General features: G+C 40.5%; 2 protein-coding genes across 2 annotated transcripts; both read left to right on the top strand.

The window, feature by feature from the left end:
* The first annotated feature begins 413 nt into the window (after positions 1-413).
* c8h9orf85 (chromosome 8 C9orf85 homolog) lies at positions 414-3,372 on the top strand. The gene is made up of 4 exons (XM_071924722.2): positions 414-598; positions 1,045-1,151; positions 1,415-1,528; positions 2,431-3,372. Exons 1-4 carry the CDS (start codon positions 497-499, stop codon positions 2,678-2,680), a joined length of 573 nt encoding a protein of 190 aa, XP_071780823.2. The 5' UTR covers positions 414-496; the 3' UTR covers positions 2,681-3,372.
* A 6,594-nt stretch (positions 3,373-9,966) lies between these two features.
* LOC139930937 (guanine deaminase-like) lies at positions 9,967-21,133 on the top strand. Its single transcript, XM_071924282.2, has 12 exons — positions 9,967-10,138; positions 12,541-12,628; positions 16,810-16,915; positions 17,552-17,579; positions 17,856-17,963; positions 18,955-19,062; positions 19,185-19,282; positions 19,567-19,634; positions 20,107-20,253; positions 20,634-20,752; positions 20,856-20,883; positions 21,021-21,133. The coding sequence occupies exons 1-12, from the start codon at positions 9,977-9,979 to the stop codon at positions 21,092-21,094; spliced, it is 1,134 nt and encodes a 377-aa protein (XP_071780383.1). The 5' UTR covers positions 9,967-9,976; the 3' UTR covers positions 21,095-21,133.
* Positions 21,134-26,188: the final 5,055 nt, after the last annotated feature.

The raw sequence follows: 26,188 nt of genomic DNA, 5'->3' as shown, positions 1-26,188 counted from the left end.
GAAGGAGATGTGGTGATTGACAGCTGTGTGAACCAATAGTCAAGAGGCTGGTCAAACGTACCCACCAATAGTATGACGTATTGATATTTATGAGTGGTCTTTGTCGAAACCGCAAAGTGATGACGTAATTCTTTGATTGACTCTTTAGGAAGCCTATCGGAAATTACTATTGAAAGGCAAAGCCCAATCAGTATCACTCGAGGCGTTTCCTTTTCTGTATTGAGTGACATCATTGATGTATATGTATTTATTTTATACGTAAAATATTTTTTCAAAATGTGAAAGAGTGTTGGAAAGAAATGTATTTTTATCTGATGGGCAGCTCCCTGTTTAACTTTACTTTTACCGCTGTCGAGAAAAGCGGAGGGTTCAAGTTTTGACCTTAATGACGTTTCACGAATTGTCCATAATCCTTCCGGGTCAGTGTTTCGGCATGGCTTGTGTTAGGAAGTTTTGTTTTATATGAGAAAACATGCGTTACTAACTAGTAAATAAGATGAGTTCTCAAAAAGGTAACGTATCTCGGTCGCGGGGCCAGAAGCATCAAAACAGCAGTGGCTTCAGAAACGACAAATATGGAGCGACTGTGCAAGTGAAAGTATGTGAAAAGGCTTGAAGTAACAGTCGCGTGGTTAGCCAGTCTACTGATACTTAGCTAACTATTAAATAACATAGAGGTTGTGAATTAATACATTAAGTTATAGGCCTATTATCACTCAGCTAATACAGCCCTTGTTTCAGGTTTCGAGTTAATAACTATTGGCAATTGTAATCAATAGCTATCCTTAAGCGATTTTTGTTTTAGCATCGTGGGGAAGGGTTTAGAGACGCACAATGCAATCTGTTTTTATATTTATACATATTACTCCTTTATTACCTATTTTTACTCTTTTTTTTTTCTCCAGCCTACACCTCTATTCGTCGCTGCAACTTCCCCTTAAGGATCAACAATTTCATCTTGTAATGTAGGCATAGTAGCCTTATCTAAAACAATTTCTAACGTTTCTTTACATTATCTATGTGCTCCTGTCATTTTAATTGTAGAAGGCAAAATCGAAGACCCATGATGGGCTCTGCCAACATTGTAAGGACGTGCTGGAGTGGAAAGTCAAGTACAACAAATACAAATCACTAACACAGCCCAGAAAATGGTGAGTTCACTGGTGCACACACAATGGAGGCAGCATCCTTTCTGCTCTCCTGTAATTAACTGATCAAGAGAAAGGGTCGCCCCACGTCTGAAGTGGTCTGATCTGTTAGTGGAACAGTTAAGGTGTAAAAAAAAAAAAAAAAAAAAAGGTGTAAAATTCTGATGAATTGGAAAAGTGGTGGAAGGGGGAGTGATGGCAAATGCTGTCTGATAATCGGGGTTGTTTCAACTGTGTGTGTGTGTGTGTGTCTGTTCTTATTTCAGTGTAAAGTGTTCTCAAAAGGCTGTGAAGGATGCGTATCACGTCATTTGTAAGCCCTGCTCCCTTCAGCTAGAGCTCTGCGCCAAGTGTGGGAAGAAAGAGGACATCGTCATTCCGTAAGTGCTCCTGCTTTAGAGTGTGTGTGTGAGAGAGAGAGAGAGAGTATGACTTTGTTCTTTTTTCTCTCTCTTGCAGTGTGTGTGTGTGTGTGTGTGTGCGTGTGTGTGTGAGAGAGATGCCATAGAGTGGGTTAAGCTGACAGGCGTTGCTGGGGAACAGGGGATTCTGATTCATCCAAGAACATACACAGGATTAATGGCTCTGAAGTCAGTTTGTGTTCTGACCTTACATAAATTAGCCATTTCTGTTGCTATTTGACGAGTTAAAACCTATATCTGTTTAATGTGCCATGCTACAACTGCATAGTATTGTTATTCTCCACATTACTATCAGTGACTTGAAAAGAGGCCATTCATATCACAATGTGTATTGTCATTGGACAAAGATGAAATGGGTAAAAATAAATGTTCTGTATCTGGAGGGTGGAAGAAATATATATATTATGTGTGTGTGTGTGTGTGTGTGTGTGTGTGTGTGTATATATGCATAGAATTTTATTTTATTTTCATTTTTTTTCATTTCATGAAGCTAGATATTTTTTCAGGTTTGCTTGTACACAACCACATATAGTACATTCCTTTAACAAGTGCGCCATCCTGTGGAGATGAGATACATTACAACAGAATTGGGTTAGTGCTGATTCTCAGCATTTTCACTTTGATCTTTATTTCATTCCCACTCCATGCCTCCCTCACAGATTGGCTGCATTCAAATGTTCTGCATCCCTTCCTTCCCATCTATCACCCTCTTGATCTCTCTGGGAAAAGTCTCGGTTAAGGACAAGCATGCTGACAATTAGAGCACAGACGGAGGATTTTCTCCAATGTGGTATTATAAGAGTGCAAGAAAACAATACACCAGTTTAAACTTTCCTTTATTTTGTTTTTTATCTGTGTAGGATAAACTCACAAAAAGAAGACGAGAAAGAGCAGGAAGAAGATGGCAAGCAGGAAGAAGATGGTAATCAGAAGAAGAAAGGATGTGGGCTAAGGAAGAAGGACTTGGATGACTTGGACAGTGATGATGATGACTTTGGAGACTTTGATGATGATGATGAAGAAGACTTTGACAGTGATTCAGGACCTAAGAAGACACAGAGCAAGGCTGCTGTGCTCCCTGACATATCCCGGGTTGGCGTTAAAGACTAAACACAAGGGACGGGTGCAGCTTAATGTCCCAGTTGGATTTTTGACATCAGAACATTTGTGGCATTTTAAAGCTCCTTTTTCCAGTCTAAATATGAGGTTTGTAAAGTGACCATACTCAGTGCTAGAGCACTGAGTAATAATTCAATAATAATTCAATATTATCGTTTGTCAGTGGAATCATATAGTGATTATATGGTGATTTTGGGATATTGTGACATACAAGTCTGATGGCTGATGGTAACAAGCGAATGTTGTTTTTTTTTTAAATCAACAAAATTTGAAAATTTCAGTTTTCTTGAACATCACGCCTAACATTACCATTTGGTTCAATGGGATCAACAATAATTTTATTATTTAACATGTGATTTTGCATATGTCAGCCATAACGTGATATACATCGATATTAAAAAATATCCTAATGATTATTGTGATATTGATTTGAACCATACTGCCCATCCCTGCTCAGTGACAGCTCATTCATTGTGCTGGTTTGTTGCAGCGCTTGGGGTCAAAGTCAAATGTCAACATCAAATATAAACCTGTTGAGAGGGCTGAAGTTCCCTGTAGGTTTTAAATGTTTATTTGGAATAGAACCTGAAATACTGTCAATACTGATGTTATTGGAATACAGAGCTCACTCACAAACAGTGCGGTTAATGGCCACTGTGCAATAAAGTGAACTGTAACAGATATATCTATCGTTTGTTTTTAACTAACTATACTGTAATAAAACCTGTACAATGTGGATATTATGAACATCACAGACATGAAGATTAGTTTTGTCTGCCTGTCATATCAAATACAAATAATCAGCTTTTATATATTAGCAGTAGTATCTGCACAGGACAGATCCTGTTGTAAAGCTGTTTATATGCATAATGCAAAATCATGTTCGGTAAATACTTCAATTTTTATGCAATTTTGCCTACTCCAATTATCAACTGATTTTAGGATCAATGGCAAGACATGATGTCAGTCATTTCTATCTTGACATTAATCTGAGCTGCCCAGTCTTTCCACAACAAGCGAGGAACTAGTCGCAGCTTGCTATGGTGAGAGAAACTCACACCTGTACTAGAAGCAGGAGTGGAGGCTTTGCATGGCGACACCTCCTCTTAGGCCTTGAAGAAACTAAGAACTGGCCCTCAAGTATTGTATTAACCCAGTCACAAACTGAATTTTATGTTGCTCCCATGTAACCTCAAACAGCTGGAGGTATACTAAGATAACCTTTCTCTATATGTCCTTATGTGTGAGAGGAAGGGTTTAGTTGTTAATGTTTACCTATATCCAAGTTTACAGCCGACCTTCACGCTTCTTGTCACTGGTTAACTTGATGTCACACAGGGAAGAGTCCCATGCTGGTGTCCTCTCAGCTGCATGAATATCATCATTCATCATGTGGGGTTGACGAATGAAAAGAGATGTGGAAATGTTCCAGGTCCTACTTCCTCATATGTGATGTCATCGCATATGGATGGATTAATCCATGAACTCACTGGATCTGCTTTTTATTTAGTGCCATATGTCTTCCTCACATGGCTTTGCTCTGCTTACTCAATACACACATGACTGAAAGTTCAATGACCTGACACTATGTTTACTGGGGTGGGGGAATCCCTCAAGTAACACAGGGAGAAGTATATTGGACCTGGCCTAGCGTTGGTGGTGTGTGCTACCTGTAGCGACAGTTTAATGGATCTCATACCATACAATAAGCTTTGCGCTAATTTTCGAGCTTGTGTTTGCCACGGTTCTGTGAAAACTAATTGCAATCTTAAAGTGCTGATCATGACCTTTTCTTTGAATTATTACTGTTGACTGAAGGCAAAACTGATAACAGTCATAACAGTATTTTGCTGCATGAGTGACAGTGTAGAGAAGGCAGCTACATATTACATTACATTACATCATTTAGCAGACGCTTTTGTTCAAAGCGACATACAATAAGTGCATTTTGTCAACAGTAGTGAAACCAACTGTGCAGCACAGTCTTCATCAGCTAAGCCTTTCAGTAGGAATAAGTAGTATTCATTGAATTCGGGTTTTTTTAAGAAGGGGGAAGAAGATAGGTTAGTTCAAGAGGGGTGCAGGTGTAACCTGAAGAGATGTGTCTTTAGTCTCCGCTGAAAGATGGGCAATGATTCGGCCATTCTGAATACGCTGTAAAGGTCTGATGGCAGAGGCAGGTAGCCCGGCCAGAAGAACGTTGCAGTAGTCCAGGCGGGAGATGACAAGTGCCTGGACCAGGAGTTGTGCCGCTTTCCTCGTAAGGAACGAGCGAATTTTGTGGATATTATAGAGGGAGAACCTACAGGAGCGGGTTCTCGCTGCAATGTAGGCAGAGCAGGACAGCTGGTTGTCCAGGATCACCCCTAGGTTATTGGCAGTCTAAGAGGGCAACACAGTGGTGTTGTCAATGGAGATGGAGAGGTCTGTGAGAGGGCAATCTTTCCCTGGGAGAAAGAGTAGCTCTGTCTTGTCAAGGTTGAGCTTGAGGTGTTGCACAGACATCCAAGCACTGATGTCTCTGATACATGCAGAGATTTGATGGTCAACTGTGTCAAAAGCAGCAGACAAGTCAAGGAGGACAAGGACAGAGGAGAGGAATGAAACCCTGGCAGTGTGCAGGGCCTCTGTGACAGCAAGGAGTGCAGTCTCAGTAGAGTGAGAAGCCTTGAAACCGGATTGAAGAGGGTCCAGGAGGTCATTCTGGGAGAGATAGAAAGAGAGTTGGTTGGAAACTGCTCGCTCAAGGGTTTTGGATAGAAAGGAGAGAAGAGATACAGGTCTGTAGTTCTGGATAGCAGCAGGGTCAAGGGAGGGTTTCTTAAGAAGAGGCTTGACTCTGGCAGTCTTTAGAGCAGCTGGAACAAGGCCTGAGGACAGAGAGGAATTGATAAGGGCAGTGAGAAAGGCAGTGATGTCGGTGGAGATGGTTTTGACCTAAACTAGTCAGCACCAAACCAAACACTTTCAAATTAAAAACAGATTTAACCAAAACAGAAAGATAGCACAGTAACAAACAAATAGCTCACCATGTGCTGCTAGATCCCAACAAAAAGTGCTCTACTGAACCAAGCTGAGATAAAAACAGACGATTCTACACTGCAGACAAAATGTGTACTGGTTTCAACACGCAATTAGTTCAATTTAAGTATCCAGGTGTGGAGCAAGCCACTCAGCAATTAACAAGTACTTGAACACCACTGGTGTTGGCAGCTATTACCTTACTGTGTATATTGACAGGCCAGGCGTTGCAGTGTAGGTGTGGTGGGCAGGAAGTTAAGAGACTTATCACTGGGAGGTATCTCAAAGTCAATTTAGTGTTTGTGTTTGACAGCCTGACACTGCCTCAGTCGCCTTTGTGCTGTATAGTTGTAGTTGACATTTTAATTAATGATCGCATGTCTTCTAAGCTGAATGAAAGCAAATAACAGATTCAGTACAGCCCCATGGCATTTGTTCATTGGTAAATATGGTTACAATATGGTTACAAACCAAGCAAACCAAGCAACAGCTGCATTCCATTCTGAATACAGCAACACTCTGTAGCTTTTGTTAAATAATATACAATAACGTGTCACAGTCAGGGCTCTTGGCTCACTAAACTATGCACTTTTATGCTTTGTGAGCGTGGCTTTAATTATTAGGTGTGAAATTACTTTGTGGCAAAAAGTATTCATCAAAAAAACAACAACAAAACTTGAAGGTGCATGACTGGAACTCATTAGAGCCGTTAACTCTAGTCTGCGGTTTCAGCTGCAGTTAGAGCTATTTTATTAACCAACCTATTTGGAAAGACAGAAAGTTTGTAGTCTAGAATTATGTTGCTTATTGCGGATTGCTGATGTTGCAGATTACAGTATGCTGTAGTATGGGAGAGGCCAGGAAATGAAAAGAGGATGAACATAAATGGTTTTGTTTCGAAATGATGTTCTATGCATCAAACATAATGTTTTGTGATAGATCACAGTCTCCACCCTGTGCATGACATGTTTCATTGATTAAAGTTGTATCTAAAGGCCCAAAAATTAAGGAAACACCATCATAAAAAATTCCCTCTCTGATGGTTAGTCTACTGTGGCGTGGAATGCTTTTTCTGTAATGCTTTTGCTCCACTCATGTAGGCTAAAGTTAAGGATGGGCACTGAAAATTGCTGCTGATAATGTGTTGGAAATGCAAATTTCATTCAATTGTGTATTTTGTAAGTTGTATTTTGCAGGTGTTAGAGAAGTCATGTAATTCGTAAAACAAGATCCCGCTTAGAACAGTATTTTAATGGTAGAGATAAGATTAAAATCAATGATTGCTTGTAGTACAGTGTGATTCTATGAGGCAGTTGAGACTGTGGATGGATTGCATTACACAATGATCACACCAGTAGGACTATATGGTAAGGCCTCCACTCAGAGAGCAGTGATGTTCACTTGCTCTTGTCAGACTTGAAAGGCAGATGGAACAGAATGTCCTGTTCAAACAACCCCTCCCCTCCCCCCATGATCTATCTATCTATCTATCTATCTATCTATCTATCTAGATACACTCACTACCAGTCAAAAGTTTGGACACGCATTTTTCTTTGTTTTTACTATTTTTCACATTTTAGAATAATAGTAAAGACATCAAAACTGAAATAACACAAACGGAATAATGCAGTGACCAAAAAAGTGTTAAATATATAAAAACGATCTTATATTTTAGAGTCTTTAAAGGCAAAGGCTTTGGAAAGATATTCATACATAGGCATCACCTTCACTATTTATATTTGTCTAAAAAAAACTAATTTCAAGCATAAGCATAAGCCTTTAGATCAAAATGGCTTTAAGAGAATGAAAAACATAGTACATTTAATCGGGTGTGTCCAAACTTACATACATACATACATACATACATAGTGTACATGCATGCTGTGTCAAAAAGGTGGAGTGCCCAGTCTTTTAGTCTCCAGTTTTGGAACCACTGTCATACACCACTCCTGATTGACTGGGGACAGGGACATTGTCCTCCTGGGAGACAGTTCTCTCATAAGACAGAAGTGCGTGATGAAGATAATGTGTTGGTCAGTTGTCCCAGATGCTATAAGGAGTGGACTCATTCACCACACCAGAGCCACAGAACCGCCCAGGAGAAACGTTTGTGTGTGCATGTGTGTGTGTTTCCTTTATTTTGGGGATACCATGTGCCTGTATTTATCCTACCCCCCCTCTCTCCGGGAAATGGTGCAATGACTGGTAACTGATGTGGTATTTGGTCACTGTGAGAAGGATCATTTCTACTAAATGCTCACCAGATGGGATTTTTTTTTTCCAAATACATTTCTGGCGGTTTGCGCTTGGTCTCTTAATTCTCTCCATTATGATGACAAAAAACACAACAACGCGATGACTGCCCATACCTTTCCATGACCAGTTGACGCCCTTGTATCCAAACCCTCTCGCCCGCCCCCCATCATTCATAGTGCGCTCATTGGCTGTGGGCTGTCTTTCCAGGTGGAGCCGTGCGTCCTCCGTGGAGATCAGTGCTCACTGGCTGTTCCGGAGCACGGGATAAAAGGCCGGTGCGCTGTCTTTGGTGTAGCACATATTACACTTTATTTGACTCGGACTGATCACACAGCAAAGGGATGGCAAGCTCCAAGGGATCCAGCCCGGCCGCTGCGCGCGTCTACAGGGGAACATTTGTCCACTCGACCCAGAACACAGCGCTGCAAGTCCTGGAGGATGCGCTGCTGGGGGTGGATACAGAGGGGAAGGTAGTCAGACAGAAAATTATTATGATTATGATTATGATTGTTATTATTATGATTGTTATTATTATTATTATTATTATTATTATTATTATTCGTAATAGTAATAGTAGTAGTAGTAGCAGCAGTAGGGTAGTAGTAGTATTTGATTATTGTTGCTTGTTGCTAACCCTATTTTCTGAATCAGAAAAGCATAATCCGGTATAATCACGGGCCTATGTGTTTATCTATAATTTGATGAATTTATTGGACTGTGCCTTAGCTCATTATTAGCTACACTTAAACCTTGGTCGACAGGTAAAAGTTTAAAAGTTTGCACAGCTTGGCATAAAATGCTTAGGTGAAGGTCCTGTGGTGTAGGCTACCACATTTAAAAGGGGTAAAACAGTTGTATAACAGCCACTTGTCGTCTCCAAGCTAAACCACTTTCACAAATCTTTAGCCTGCATACCTTGGAGACAATTGTCAAATTGACAGTCAAACTGAGGTAATAGCACCTGCAAGCGGTAAACTTCATGTCAAATGAAAATGAAAAAAGGAACAAGGAAATATGTGGAAATCGCCTTCAAACGTTGCTAAATGTTAAATTAGAAGTTATGGGCTGGTTAGTAATGAGCTGAATATGGCAAAAATTGTGGTTCAACACTGTCATAGGTGCAACTCACACATACAGGACAAGGAGTGCTGTAAGAGGTTTTAATACATGAATGTAAAACTTCACAAGAAATACATACAGCTCCTGATAATTAATGATGAGGAAAAGCCACAAGCTCAAGTTAAAAGCTGCTTGCAGCAACACTTTTCAGAGCTGCACTCTCTGCACACAACTGCTTGTGTAACAAATCGACAGCCTTGTTAAGTAGAAATGTAGAAATGTACGAGGTTTTCCGGCCTCAGGCTTCAAGCAGCCTGCTCACAGCGAGGTTTTACACTCACTGCTGATTCCTCTCCTCTCTCCAGATCCTGACAACTATTCTGCCCTACAAAGCCAAAGTGCAGTAACTACGCACATAGAGTAGTCCTGACAACTATGTTATGGTTTTGCATAACCATCTTTTATTCCAAAAAGTTCTTGCTGACTTTCATTCCATCATCAGATTGCCTTCATTGGAAAAGGCCTGGAGCTGGACAAGCTGTCTCGAAGCTTTGGATTCAACCCATCTGAAGTCACTCAACTAGCACAGCAGTGAGTATGAGGGGGTTTTAATTACTGGATACAGAGCATTTTACAATATCTATTTCCAGTACATGAGTCTTAATGACTTGAATCAGTCAGAGAGTAAGACTATAATTTGGTATTCTTGACATTAGTCACACAGCAAGATCATTTGTCATACATTAACACAAATTCAGTCTTCTGTTGATTTGTTTTGGGTTTTTGCGCATCAGCGATGATATTATGATCTATTACACCACTACATTACCTAATATAAAGTGTGCATACTTGTCTGTTTATCTTAATACACAGCTCATTTCTTAAATAGGCCATAAGAAACAGTTATCTTAAAACCATTTTCATGACTTGCCACACTGCAGTGAGTTCTTCATGCCAGGAATGGTGGACACACACATCCATGCATCCCAGTACAGCTACGCTGGCACAGCCTTGGACTTGCCCTTACTGCAGTGGCTCAACACCTACACCTTTCCTGTAGAGTCACACTTCAAGGACTTGGAGTTTGCCCACAGGGTCTACACACGAGTCGTGGTGAGTTAGTGACAGTGGATGAGGCAGCATCATCAGATGTAACTTTGGCACTCTACTTCTATAACTAGTAGACGACATGCACATTCTTCCTTTGGCTAAAGGTCTCTTAGAAGCCAGGTGCACTGCAAAAAATATTAAGGCAGTTCAACTTAAAAACACAAGTTTCCTTGCTGCCTTAAAATTGTGAGTTGACTGAAGTAGTACTGAATAGTTAGGTCAAAGATCATTAGTTAATTGTTCTAATGTAGAAAAGCTAACTGAGTGAACTTAAGACAATAAGTTCAATCAACAAATGTCTAGTCATGCTGATTCGTGTTTCCAAGTTGAATGCATTATTTGATGAACTGAAATCCAGTGTTATTTATTTTTTCACAAGGTTTGCTAGGTTTAAGTTTAAGTTCCTCTTCTATCACATGATTAATGCACAGCTCAGCATATAGTATGCAGCTGCAATACACTTACTTGTAGTGGATTGTACTTGCCATGTGCATCAGAGAGAAACTTACTTGACTATGAAGTCTGCTAATTGTTTTAGTTTAGTGAATGCTTTATAAGGTGTTCTTTCAACTCATAATTTTAAGTCACAAGATGTGAACTCATGATTTTAAGTCATGAAGCTCATAACTAGCACTTTAAAGTTGAAATTGACAAACACGTCTATATACACTGTGTTAATGGACAAAAATGAGTTGATTTCACAAAATTGCACTATGAGTTTTTACAGTGTGTGTAAACCCACTTTTTCTACTGGTTAGGGTTTTATGGTGGTGTGTCATCCAGTCTACTGCACTTGTAATATTTTTGAGGTCCAGTGAGCTGCCTCAGCACAGACCGTATAGCTAACAGTCAGTCATAGATACTCTTGCATATTTTTATTATAGATGCATATTCTACATTTGTTACTGCCATTTTATTACTAGTTCACTGCTGGTTAATCACTAGTTTCATTGTAATGCTGTTGGTGCAACTATGGTCACTGGCATGGGAACAATAATAGTACCATGAGCTGGTGATAATAATAATAATAATAACGTAATAGTAATAATAATAAACTTTATTTATGTGCACTTTTCCAAGCCAATCAAAGTACTTCTCAGCCAAACATAACAAGTAAAGCAGCAGGGAAAAGGAAAACACTGGAAACAATATGAGAGCAGATACCACAGTAAGAACGATAAAAACAGTAGTATAGAATAAATAAAAGTCTAGAAGGCAATATAAGACTAGTGGAGACATAAGAACAATAATGTTATATATAAAAAAGTCAAGAGAAGTAAAATTGTTGTAAAAATGGGTCTTTAAAAGGGACGTAAACCCATATTTTTTACATTCATTGCTGAAAGATGAACAATGGAGTTTTCCATGTAAACGGAAACTGGTTATAATTTAATTGGTGCTTGCACCTATTAACCTCACCTGTAACAGTGCGCGGGCCTCTGTGCTCGTGACGTCTCGTACGTCCTTCTGCATGTTCTTGAAAACCACGTGAAAAGTGTTTTTGTTGTTGTGCAGGGACCCACTTTGCCCACTAGTGCTACTAGTGGCCAAAAACTCTTTACAAAAATTCTTTAAACCATGTTACAGACTTGGCCAACTTTATATCCAGTGGCAAGTCATTCCAAAATTGATGGGCTCTAACTGCAAATTCTCGGTCTCCCTTTGAATGCAGTCTGGATTTGGGAACTGAGTGGAGCGCTATATTTGTGGATCTGAGGGTATACTGTGTGAGCTTGGAAATGGTGGGTGGGGCTAAACCATGTATTGGTTTGTAGGTGATCAATAAAGTCTTACAATCAGTTCTCAATTCTTAATGCCTGTTAAGCAGCTGCGCTCTGAACCAAATGCAAATGTGAAAGAGCTTTATGATACTACCAGAGATATTGTAAGTTACAATAGTCCAATTGAGAGGAAATAAAAGCTACATTTCTCAAAACAGCTACAATTTCTGAATTGGGAAAAAACACGACCATGCAACATTCTTCAATTCTTTACTTGTGCCTCAAAACGTCAAAATCCAGGTCCTCCTGAACCAAACTCATCATGTCTGGTGGTCAAACTATCCAACATCACACTTGCTCTCATTTAGATGCAAAAGGTTCTGAGACATCCAGCACTTGATATCAGTGAGGCTCTGATAGCGAGTTACAAGGCTAGCAGGGTTGTTTGGTTTCACAGGCAGATATAGTTGTGTGTCATCGGCATAACGATGGAAGGAGACATCATATTTCTGGATTGCAAGTTATTGTGTCCGGAGTGGAAAATTCAGTAAAATCCCTCTTCATTGTCACACGGTCTGTGGTTTGAGATGGGTGTGAACAATATAGTGGTATAACAATGTATAGACAGAAGAAGACTGTGTGAATGGGGCCTTAATCCTGTAATGTGATCTCTTTGTATTTCAGAAAAGGACTCTGATGAATGGAACAACCACTGCATGTTACTTTGCTACCATACACACAGATGCCTCTCTCCTGCTGGGCCAAATTGCAAGTAAGGAATCCCACATCTCTCTCTCTCTCTCTCTCTCTCACACACATACACACACACACACACACGCACGCATGCACGCACGCACACACACACACACACACACACACACACACACACACACCTTTTGACTTTAATCTTTGTATTTTTAAGCATGGACCCCTCACTGTTTAACTATCTGTCATGTGTTGGAAGTTGAGAAACCCTGGTCTACTGGAGGTTGTCATACATAAAAACTGAGTCACCTGCTGTATCCAGTTTGTGAGAAGCCTTAAGCCATTTGTTGGTACTGGCACATGCTAATGAGACAGTCTTATTATGGGCCATAATAAAATGGATTAGGAGAGCCAGGGTGGTGGTAGTCTTGTGACCATGGAGTTGCCTGTTCAAATCCTTGGCTGGTAAAAGCTTTCTGAAAAAAAAAGAAAGCATGTCTCCGTCAAACTAAACCCAAATAAATTAAGTAAATATCAGTAATGTCAGTGTGTTGTAAGCAGTGTTGGGCAAGTTACTTGGAAAATGTAATCAATTACTCTTTACTTATTACTCATTTAAATCACATTACTTTACTAATTACTCAACAGGAGCAGTAATTAGTTACATTATTCGTTACATTACTTTCTGTTACAACCCCCCCACACACAAATCTTTTTAAAACGAACTAGCAGAGCTCCTGACCATATGAAGACTTATAGCTGCCTGTAGTTAGCTCTATTGAACAATAGCCTACAAAGGAGCAGCCAAGAATCAGCCTAACAGAGCGGCACAACTGCTCCACATTTCTCTGGCAAATAGCCTGAAGAGCGGCTGCACAAGGGAAAAACAATGACATGAAGAAATCAGCAACATATCCAGCCAATAGAGCCGAAGGCGAAGGGCATAATTTAACAAATCATCAATATCTTTAAGCTTCAGTTATATACCCCCGTATACCCCCATGAGAGCAGCAACTTGGGAGTTTTTAACAGTTTGATAAAACATAAAATGTTGTAGGCCTAAAACCACACTGCCTATATCAGTTGTATGCGGCTTCACAACATTTGGTTCATTATCTCTCCACTGACCTATTGAGCTAGGCCTACTGTTCAGAGGTGAAACAGCGTTTGTATCTCATAAGGAGAAGCTTCTCAAACCTGTTGTCAGACAGTCTGTTCCTTCTGGGGCTGAGCATCAAACTTCCTAAACTGAACAGCCGCTCCACCGGCGCGCTATAGGGTCGGGGTATTGTGCTTCATGTGAATGTTTTGGATGTTTGAGAACTGGTTGAGGGTCTCAATCCCATCCTCCTGACCTCTAATCCATCATTTCTTTTTCTGCTGAGTAGCTGGCTCTGTGTCAAATGCAAAAAAGTCAATTTCATGGCTGGCTGCTGTCGTGGGCACTATGTGTACTAGTACTACTGGTCGGAGTGCATTCATCATTGGCAGTAGATAGCAGAGTTTCACATTGCTGTGATGCATATCAGAGGCTTTGATAAACTGTATGTTGTGTGTTTCCCTGTGGAAAAAGCTTTTTGCTGCCACACAAAGTTTACAATATTACCATAATGTTCTTTGATCCTCGACTGAAATCAATTCAAAGTAATGGGAATACTTCCAGCTGCTGAAAGTCTGCGTCTCAGCCTTGCTTTTTTAGCTAGTAGCCGACGTAAACCGGACCACGCATGTCCTCAAGATGCATGGTTTAGCAATAAAGTATTTAGGCCTATACAACATACTGAGTGATAGAGGGTGAATAAAATGTCCTTAGATGTAAATTAGCGATTCTATCTCGTGTAGAAGCTTTATAATCGCTGCTATAAGCATAGCAGCAGCCCTGAATGTGACACGTGGGTCCCATTTACTTGTTCGTGACTGTGGCGAATACCATGACAGAAATGTATCCACCAGAAGGGCAGATGGCAAGACTAAGCTCAGTAAGTGAAACTTGTTTCTGTTTCTTGTTTGTTTCTGCACAGAAAAATTAACAACGCTCTAATCAGTTTTCTAAACTCTGTGGGAAGCAGAATAGTTCAGTTTTAATTTGTAGTCTCAAATCTGTCAGCAACACACTTTTTTTTGTCCTCCAATAGGCCTTGTCCTTGTCATCTAGGTGTGTTGTTATGTAATACTGAACACACACACATAAATGTGCAATGATACAGTCATGCTAAATCGAACACTGGCACTGGCAGCCTTGCGCAGACATTTTGTGTAATCAGTCACTGAACCCTCACCTTTGCCCTGTTCTGAAGAGCGGTCTGCCCATTTTGTAGAAAACTGTGTTGTTTATCCATGTCTGTTCGTCTGTGTGTGCACATGTGTGTGGATATCTGTACATGTCTGTATTACAAAAGACATCATCTTGAGAAACACCAAAACCTTAAAGAAAGTATGTTGCTCACTATTTTATGGCCACTATGGATATTATCTAACCGCTCATAAACTGTGACTCCACTGCCAAATGTGACTTAGGCACACACACACACACACACACACACACAGAGACACACACACATACGTTAAATGTGGAAAAATGGTAAAGGTATCTATTTACCAACTAATTGTGCACATTAACCACAGAGTTTGTAAATGTACACATTTCCCAAGGCATATGTCACAGATGTGTACATTTCCTGGTCAATGTGACTTGAAAACGCTAGTCACAGTAGCATGAGGCTCTCACAGGCCTGGAACATAACTCATGGAGGTATGTTACGCTAGATTCTTTAAAATCGCAGGCCTGTTTGAGAGGCAAGCATGTTTCGCACATTCACTTCTTTTTACACATGTATGGACATGAGTTGTGCAGGCTAGTGCATCCACCATTGGGCTAAAATATAAAATCAATCAGGTATCAATTTCTTGTCCAGACTACATCAATACATAGGTTTCAACACAGCAACGTCTTACCTGCCTACCAAAAGTAAAGAGTCGTACCCATAACAAAACATAGAGACAGGACTGTGAGAGAGCCTCGCGCTACTGTGACACTCAAATGTGCACATTTACCAGCTGTACCTTGGGGAATGTGCACATTTTTTCCTACATTTACCTTACCATATACACTCAGAGGTCACTTTATTAAGCACACCTCTTTTGCCTCCAGAACAGCCTGAATTCTTTGAGGCATGGATTCAACAAGGTGCTGGAAACGTTCCACAGGGATCTTGGTTCATTTTGACTAGATAGCATCATAGATCCTCCCATTAGCATGTTGCAACAGAAACCAGGATTCCTTAGACAATGTGTGGCAATTTCTAACTCTTCAGTTATTTTGGTGACTATGTTTTTAGCTGACAGGAGTGGAAGCCGGCTGTGCTGTAGCCCATCTGCTTCAAGGTTCGGCAAGTCGTGCTTTCCTTCTGCACATCACTGTAGGCTGTTTTTTGCATACTTGTGGCCCGCCTGTTAGCTTTAACGAGTCTTGCCATTCTCCTCTGACCTCTTTCATCAATGAGGTGTTTTCACTCTCGGGACTGCAGCTGATTGGATGTGTTTTGTTCATTGCACCATCCTTGGTAAACACTAGACAAAATCCCAGAGGGTCGGCCCTTTCTGAGATGCTGGAATGTACCGGATCCGACGCCAACCATCATACCATGTTCAAAGTCACTTAAAACACGCATCTTGCCAATTATAACATTTAGTCACACAGCATCAACATTGTTAAGCTCTTCAGCCCCACGTTTATGACCATGGTACTTATTTCTGACCTTATATTATATTCCATATGTCACCCCACTCCCCGTCCTCCAGAACCTAGCACAGTCACACATGATATAGCATACACCAAGAATTCCTCCCTCTGTTTTTAGAGTAGTGTCCCAGTTCAGAGTCTGTGTTATATTTGGAAGGAGAGCAGATTTTATACTCACCATTAACTTTAAGGCTCTGACTCTGTTGACACGTTCAAAAAGCAGCTAAAGACTCATCTGTTCAGACTGGCCTTTGTTTAGCCTCTGTGTGTTTTTATGTCTTACTGTTTCTTACTGTTTTCTGGTCTTATTGTAACTATTTAACTCTTGTGAAGCACTTTGTGACTTTGCTCTGTGAAAGCTGCTATATAAATAAACTACTTACTTACTTACTATACTGTAACCTGTACCATGCAACTGAATATTGTGCCAGTACACATGTACTTGCCAACACCAAATGATTATCTCACCAATAAAGCTCCCTCAGTTATCTTTATTGTTGTTGTAGATGACTTTGGACAGCGTGCCTTGGTGGGCAAGGTGTGTATGGACAGGAACAATGCTGTGAAACATTACAAAGAGACCAGGCAGGAGTCAGAGGAGGAAACCTGTCGGTGGGTATCAACTATAGACTATATCTTTAGCATATCCTTGGGTATCAGTGGATTGGAATAGCTTTGTGCATGTGTAGTCTCTATGTGTATAGGTGATATGGTGAAATTACATTGAAATCAATGGTGGCTCAAACAGTTCCAAACAGAATATAAATCTTATTTGTTGCCTTCCAAAACATCTCTGTAACTCTTTCGTCACATTAACAGTAGATCACTCAACAGTAGAGTTCTGGGCCTTATAAAGTGGCCTACACTGGAGTGAAAAGACAATGGCAAACATTTTTTTGCACTAGCCTGCCTTTACTGTTAGCCTACCTTCACTATCCAACACACCTCACATGCATTTCCCTTTTAAATATGCATATGCACATTGCAGAGAATGTGCATCTGATGAAGTGAAGTTTGCCTCTCATAAGCATTGTTGAGAAAACTGTGTGCAGATCCATTTTATACATAGAACCTGCAGTAAACCTCTTTCCAACCTTGAGTCCCTGCAGACAACCCCTTCATAAATAGATTGGTGACCTAGTTTTAATGGAAGTTTTGATTGTTGTAAATGCTGTCGGTATTTTACGTTTTTTATGGGGCAGACCCAGTTGTGGAGTTTGTTTATAATCATTATTTTGTGCCCTCAAGGTTCATTGCAGAGCTCTTGAACAAGAAGGTAAGATTCTTGGTCTATGAAGCCTATACCAATCTGCCAATCAGTGACAAGCTGACAACATGATATTCTTTTGATTTGAAATATCATCGTTTTACAAACTTATCACAGTTGTTGCCTCTTGATCTTTATTTTTTTGATGCTGTGCAATAAGTAGGTCAGTAGGACAGTTAAAAAATATGAGAGGACAAGGCAGGCCTGCCGTGTTTTGTTGTGCTTTTGTTTGCAAAGCCTCTATCATTCCTCTCTCCCCTCCTGTCTCTCCATGGTTTCTGGCAGTACCCTCTAGTGAAGCCAGTGGTGACTCCTCGCTTTGCTCTGTCCTGCTCAGGAGACTTGCTAGAGAAACTGGGAGCGATTGCCAAGAATAACAACCTGCACATTCAGGTGAGTTCACTATGGCAACCAAACCAGGTGATGTCCACAGGGAACTGTTGCGATGGAGACCATATAGTGTTGGACCTATGGGGTTTTGGAACAAAGAAATAAATATGCACACATACAGTTTTCAATAGCAGAAAGCTTGGAAATGGCAGTATGGTAGAATGGCATTTGGCATATAGCATGAACACACTGATCGCACTGCCACATTCCAGTATTTATTTCCATGCTACAGATTTCCTCAAAGATTATGGTCATACTTAGCTATTCCAGATTCACAGACAGCTTCAATCATCTGGTCATGAGCATTAAATGCCCTTTGCTGATTTATGCATTCAGGTAGCACTCACAGACCTTTGACCTATGAAGTGACCTAGGGCTCTATTTTTGTGACGGCACATGGCGCATGACGGGGCGTTTTCGTCAGATGTCAGGCCAATCGTGGTGGATGCCCCCCTCCTGCAGCCAAACTGTCCCTGCGGTTCGCCGCCAACTTCTGTTTGGCTTCACCTAATATCATTGAACGTTTCCTACATTGGGCAATGGTTCTCGTAGGACCAGAGCAACATGGTAACCAAATGTGTTTTCCCCTCCCAAGCTAATTTAATTTAAGGTGCTGTGTATTAACTTGTGGCAATTCTGCACCTTGTGCACAAGGACGTCAGTTTCCTCTTGGGAGAAGCTTTTGTGACAGATCCAGTCTGGACTGTTTTCTTCATCACCAAATTGTCGTTGCACCGTGGCGCAGAGCACACTGCTTTTAGAGTGAAGGAAAAGAGGTGATTTCATTGTTCATGATGATGTCAGCTCCTACCACAACTACTGATAATGTATTCCTGCTAATCCCACCCCTTTTCCAACTGCGTTGCAGGTGCCAAAAAATCATCATCAGACGTCACACCCTGTGTGCACATGTGCGGTTGACTGCACTTTGCACCATGCACCATTGATTCATAAGGCCTCTAGTGTCTAACTTGCCACTGTTTGCTTTCCCCAGAGCCACATCAGTGAGACCATTGAAGAGGTGAATGTAGTCAAGGAGCTGTTTCCTGAATCAGAGTCCTACACAGACGTCTACCACAAATACAACCTGCTCACTGACAAGGTTAGGACACATCACATTCACATTCAAAGTATACATGCTTGCATGCACACACACATTCCTGCAAGGTGAATGTGGTTGATATTGTTATTCGTAATGATGACGATGATGATGATGATTCACAGACAGTGATGGCCCATGGCTGTCACCTCAGTGATGAAGAGTTGACCCGGTTCAGAGAGACAGGAGCCTCCTTGTCTCACTGTCCCAACTCCAACATCTCGTAAGTCTCTGTTACTCTAAAACCTATACTGATAGTTTCTCTGTACATATAATATATATACTGTATATATGTGACCAAACGCCATGAACACAGGCCAAAGTAGCTGTAGGAGACAGATTTTACATCAGAAAAGGGTTTGACTCAAAAATTATATAACACCTCTATTCTGTAATATTGCATTTTAAAGCCCTGAATGCAAAGATCTCTCTCTCTCTCTCTCTCTCTCTCTCTCTCTCTCTCTCTCTATCTCTCTCCCTCTCTCCCTCTTCTCTTCCTCTCTCCAGGTTGTGCAGTGGGATGTTGAACGTCCGTAAAGTTATGAGCCATAATGTGAAGCTGGGGCTGGGAACAGGTGGGAACAAAGCAACACATTAAAATTAAAATAAATGATCAGGTCATGACAACACAAAATGTATAATGTTCTATAGACAAGGGGACTTGTGGATATGTGGAGTTTTCTGTGTCCACATGTACACAGTTGATATCAAAAATCTACACACCCTTATTGTCTTAAATTGGTCAAGACTTATCACAATCAAGTTTTTTTTAGTTTTACATTTTCAATACATTGTCAGACATGATTTGCCTTTTTCTTTACTTGGATTTTGCTGGTTACTATATCCAAATGAAAGTGAAAAAGGTTTGATGAAATCAGTTTTCATTCTCAAGGCAGTAAAAATTAAAAAATTTGGAAGGGTGTGTAACTTTTTTTTTTTGCTGTATAAGCACCTGTGTGTGTATGCGTGCACATGTGTGTATGTTCGACCAGATGTAAGAATGTGTGTGACTCACCCTTCTGGTCCCTGTGTGTGGTCCTGCGTCAGACGTGGCGGGGGGCTACTCTGCCTCCATGCTGGACGCCGTGAGGAAAACCCTGGACACATCCAAAGTCTTGACCATCCAGGACCCAGACCACCGCACACTCACCTTTGAGGAGGTTTTCAGGCTGGCCACATTGGGAGGCAGCCAAGGTAGGACACCAGACCAGCTAGTCACTCTGTAACATCACTTCACATCATTACTGTTAGTGCCATTGCTAATAGGAATCTCTCCCATTTACTTACCATTAAAAGTCATGTAGGGTGGCTAAGTGGTTACAGAAACATCTTGTAGTCCAAAGGTCCGAGGTTCAATCCCTGTATTAACCAAAGGGTCCATCAACAAATGTCCTTGAGTAAGACACTGAACCTCTACCCACTCATTCTAAATGCATTAAATGTAAAATGTGATCAATCTACTGAGGCTATACATCAGTAGCTGTGGAAAGGGACACCTTTAATAGTGACTGACTGCAGTTTTACAGCAAGGCAGCAAATCCCACAGTTTCTCTGAGTCTCTGTCTTGTCTCCAGCTCTGTCCATGGACGATCAGACAGGGAACTTTGAAGTGGGCAAAGACTTTGATGCCCTGAGGGTGAATGTTGCTGCACCTGGCGGGCCCATCGACCTGATCCAGTGTGAGGGGCCAGAGGTAGGTAGTGGTGCACACACACACACACACACACACGCACCACACTCATAGAACACCTCCTTCTACCTTTCGACTGTCTCATTTGTCATCATTTTCATTTCAGATTCTTTTGGAGAAGTTCTTGAATTTGGGTGAGTGTCCATTTCTCTGCTGCTCACTGAAACTGTTTTGTTTTCCCAGACCTTTCATATTATCATGTGCCACCGACCATTTATATCGCCTTTATTTTTGTCAACTCTTCTCACCCCTGTTCCTTCCTCTGTGGCAGGTGATGACCGCAACATAGTAGAAGTGTATGTGGCCGGGAGGAAGGTGGTACCGTTCACAGATACTGCAGAGTAAACGCTGTTGCCTTATCGTCCTCTCTCCCGCAAACCTTCAACCTTTTCAAAGCCTGAATGCTGACCTAATAGCAGATTTACTGCAAATTTCCAGCAAATTCAGCAAGAACAGGATTTATAATGATTGAAATATATCTGAAACATATGTGCACTATTGCTATTGGAACTGCACTATTATTCTTTAAAGCTAAATGAAGAAGTGGAAAATTAATTATCACCATAAATGTTTTGCAGTTAAATCCATAAGACCCGGGAGGTGATTTGCTATTTATGAGGTTTGCATGAGGGTCACACAAGACTGGGGTCAGTCTTTTTCAAATGTTTGTAATTAATGTGCTTATTAACTGGAAGTTAGGGAAGTGCACGCTCTGAAAACAGCACTTGCGCTTTAGCTATTCCAGAGAAATTGTTGCTAACGTGCCACTTGTTCATCCTTTTTGTGCTAAAAACACATTCCTACGCCAAAACATGCAGAGTAACTAACCTCGTTACATCCTCTCAGTTCATGATACCCATACTCGACTCCCTCATTGCGTTAGAGTTTCATAAATTTTCATTCTATTTACTCAAACAGTTTTTACTCTATAACTACTCTAGGAACTCAGTTCAAATATTAAACTTGAAGCTGAACAAAGGTACAGATGTTGATAACTATAAGATATGTTGTAGTCAAGTGACTCCATTGGCTTCTATTATATCTGTATCACATTCAGTTTTTGATTCAAGAAACCCATTCATATTGGACACTTCTCTGTATAGTTAAGAGCGGCCACGTGCAGCACTGCTGATGGGCACTGTTGACTAAAAAGAGTTTCGCTCAGTGTGGTCACAGCCCCTGACCTGATTAAATCTGCATGGGTTTGATGATGCCATTTTCATGCTCTAGTAGCAGTAAAATGCATTAGAATCAGTGGACTTCAGTTGACTTCAGACATATTCATAACAGATTTTTTTTCATAACTTCAGTTTTTTACACTGTACACTCCGTTCAAATGGCAGAGCAGCCTGTGTGAAGGCACATGATGTTTATTATATAAGGGTTACAACACATGTTGTATTCACTTGACTCCACTTATTTCTGTTATAACTCAAAGCAGTAGTACTGCAGTACAGGCTCCGTTATACTGCAAAAATGCTCAGTACGGTAAAACTATGGAGACTCATGATATTACCTTTCCCCAAGTAGCTATCAAATACATTGTACTCAATGGAAATTTGGTTGTGTTCTTGCTGAAGGTCAACCACTTAATGCAGACATCCTGTATGTGTGAGTAGGTTTTGTATACGTGTGTGTCTCTGTGTTCTTCGAGATGAAGTAGGACTAGCCAGTGAGTCATGAGCATTAACATTGATATTAGTATTTAACAGTAGGCATTGATAATGCATTTATACAATAGAAGTAGTCCACTCTTTAACAATATACACACTGACGGATGAGAAACAAAACAAGCAACCTTTGCACAATGTTTTACGGCTTGTAGCAAACCTACCTGTCTTCCTGGAGAAAGGAGTTCCAGTTCCAGTTGTAAACTTGTATATTGCATTAACTAAAATGAGAATGTTACTTCTCAAACATTCAGCAATACAAACACTTAAGTGAATTACTTTAGGTAAAAAAATCCACATGGCCCTCCAATTGGCTCTTAACCTGGTGCCTTATTTATGTCAGCACACTTCATAATCAGTAACCGGTGTTGTTTGGGTCATGGTAGCCTCAGGCTCAAATTTCAAATAGCTATACTACAATTATGTTGGATTTTAAGGAATACTCACATAATTTGATGTTAAATGTACTTATTTTATGTATATCTATTGCCATTACAAAAGACTTGAATGTTATAGTTCTGTGAAGTAAGGCTATCTTAAACATTTTTGTTTGATTTAAAAAGCAAGGGAAATGAAACGGATCAGTTGCTAAAGATGTGTCTGTCTTGATGAGTTAGCCTCTATTTTAAACAAGTTCACTTTGAAAAGAGCTTTTTTATACTGAAGTATAGTCTATATTTAACAGCCTGTACATCTCTATAGCAATACATTTTGTACAAAGTAGTCTTTTACTTTTTCATTTAGACGTCCTTTACTTCTTGTACTTAGAAGACGTAAAAGACTCTGGAGAGTGTATTAAGGGAGATTGTAATAAAGAATACATGCAACATTTATGTCGTGTTTTGATTTTTTATACTGGTAATCTCTGATCTGCTATTCTCTAATGGAGCAACTGCTGGTAAATGATTGTTGCCCTGAGTGTAGGTGAAAGATATGAGTAAAGCAGAAACAAGGTTGCGACACACTACCTGAAGTTAGGTCATGTGTTTCCCCCCAAATAAACTGCTCCGCTCTCCACCAGATAACAGCAGCTGCCTGTGTGTTGGCCCTTCAAACCCACTCTCACATTAACAGACCAGGCTGCAGCTCTTAATAGATCTTCTGCACCGTGTGTGTCTGACAGCTCAGAAGGTGAGATGACAGAGGAGAGACATGAGGGCAACTATTGTCATGTCCTACTGACAGCACCACCTCTGGTCCACTCCAAATAGTCCTGTAAGTGGAGTGAGTAGAGGAGTGCGTGGTAACACTGTCCACTAGAGGGTGACAGTGTTTTTCATATAAGAACACAAGGTACAGGCTGGTGCACAGACTTCTAAAGAGGCAGGTGCTCAAATGGGGAAAAAAAGGGAATCCCCCCCACCAACAGTGCAGGCTGTTTCAGTGGTCATGCTGTCTTTGTTGACAGCTTCACATCATTCTCATGCAATTTTAAACGTGTCTCGCGCGAATTCACAATGGCATTTTCTTGATCAATTAGTATAGTAAGTCTCCCAAAACGGTACAAAAGCTTAATATTTCATAATTTGACCAATGATACAAGAAAGTAATAAATAGATTTTTCCTCCTGAGGAGAGCAGCATGCAACATGCAACATGAGCAACGCAGGAGGTGAGGTAACTGGTACCCCAAATCTCATCCAATGGGGTGCTGATCGAGAAAGCATCGTGGGGTTAATGCACTATCCATGTATCTGGAATATCCGCAGGCTGGGAATTTATTGGTTGGTCCACAAATGGTAGAACCATGCAGTAACTGCATTTAGTGCAGTTACTTTATTATATAAAATATTACAGCCACATCGCCAAATATGCTTGAGTAGCATAACGGCAAAACGAACTGAGCAGTTAAATGATAAACAGCAACGAACTATTTAAAAACATGACAGGATTCTTCAATGCATGGAATTCTTGGAATGCGCTTTTACGCACACATTCACTTCAAACTCAAGCGGCTCCTTGACATGGTCTCTCTGAAAAAAGTGTTTCTGACGTGTATCTGTCCGTATTCATGTTTGGATATTCCATGGAAATACAGAAGCGCAATACGCTCAATGAATCTTTCAGTTCATCCACGGACAGGCTGTCCCACGTTTCATGTCCAGGAGCTCTGCGCTCTGCCTTATTCTAAAGGTGTGTGAATATTACATGTGTGAAAGTACTTTACATGGAGTTTTAATGGCACGCGCTGTTGGTCTGTACAGGATCTGTGCTTGTTTCCCAACTGGAAGCGCCTTTTTTCATTAAAAAGAATGGGAAGCGGCCGCAAGGCGCAAGAAAGGCGGCTAACCTATAGGCTACTGTAAGTAAATATTCATATTCTGCTATAGGATTCAGTCAAAACTTCTACACGTGAGGCCAAATTGGTAATATGTATCAATAAAGTAGGGTATGTTCAAGCCACTGCAGATTATGGGAAGAGACAGAAAACCCTTTCATAGATGTTAAACGAATTGGATTATTGAGGGTTTGTACTGACTTTCCAATGCAAACCACATGGTGGCAGCAAAGGCCAGGTTGAGTTTTGTACATTCAGCCAGTCAATCTGAAATGAGAGGCAGAGCAGAGTTGTTCAAAGCTACTTGATGGGTGAAGATATTTCAGTTGTTTGAGGGAGGGGTGAGGTTGGGGTCGGGGGTGGAGGGGGGTGGAGGGGGTCTACACTTCAGTGTGTGTGTGTGTGTGTGTGTGTGTGTGTGTTTGGATGTGCAGTGCATGTCTATTTGCATCACCATAACCTGCTGAGAGGAACCGAACTGAAGTGAATCCAACTGTGCAAGAACTGGACACCTTGAAGCTGGGAGTTTTTTTCTGAGAAACTATTGCCTTGCCTTGCGACCTTTTCATGTCTATTTAATGCCTTATTTTTCTTGCCATCATCACTCACATTATTACTTGAATGCCTGTGCCACTTCTTGCCCTAATGTCACAAGCACAAGTGAGTTTCAAATCTATTTGACACTGAACAGATAAATGGTGCAGATTTGGGTAGAGGGCTCCCTCTAGTGCCATCAATGTAAAACTACATTTATTGTCTGCATCGTGTGTAGATGCAAGTTTTCGCCTGTAAAGTAAGTACATGATTGCTTTTCTGCAAACAAGTGCAAAGTGACATTTGAGTAGCGACATCAGAAAAAAAACTGTTGCAATGAAAGCTTTATTTAACAAACAAACAATAGTCTAATTCAATCTGATCTAATCTAATCTAAATTGAGAGAAATCACCTTTTCTCATGTCATTAAAGTTCTTCTCTGTAGGTAGTGACAGTCTTTAGCCTACTCTTTTTCAACAAAAATCAGCATTAGGTGCATCAATTGAAAAATCAACAGCCTTTTTTTAAAATCCTTCCCTAAATAAACAAAATAGGCCTAATCTATAGAGTATTGGTTGTCAGAAGCATTTTTCTGCAGACCATCAACAGCAACTCAAATGTCCTACTGATTATGACAGCGTTAATTCAGTGGTCACGGAATTTAGAATTTCATCGTCATAATCAGTGTAGTGGTAGCCACTGAAGTGGTTGATTGGTAAAACAAAAGCAGGTGCTGCTGTCAAAGAGTGTGATAATAACCTGACTTAAATTAAATAAGGACATTAATTACATTTACAGGAATAGACTGAACTGGTGCTGAGTGACTCCAGTCTATGACTTATATAAACTATTATATATTTCAATATCCATATTTCATAACCCTAATTTCAATGTTTATAAATCTTCTTCTCACTGAAATTTGTTTGATTATTAGATCTGCTACTAACATTAAAGGCAT

The sequence above is a fragment of the Centroberyx gerrardi genome, chromosome 8, assembly GCF_048128805.1.
Source record: "Centroberyx gerrardi isolate f3 chromosome 8, fCenGer3.hap1.cur.20231027, whole genome shotgun sequence".
In the NCBI taxonomy this organism is placed as follows: domain Eukaryota; kingdom Metazoa; phylum Chordata; class Actinopteri; order Beryciformes; family Berycidae; genus Centroberyx; species Centroberyx gerrardi.
Note: the sequence above shows the minus strand (reverse complement) of the source record. Positions and strands in the feature narration are given on the sequence as shown.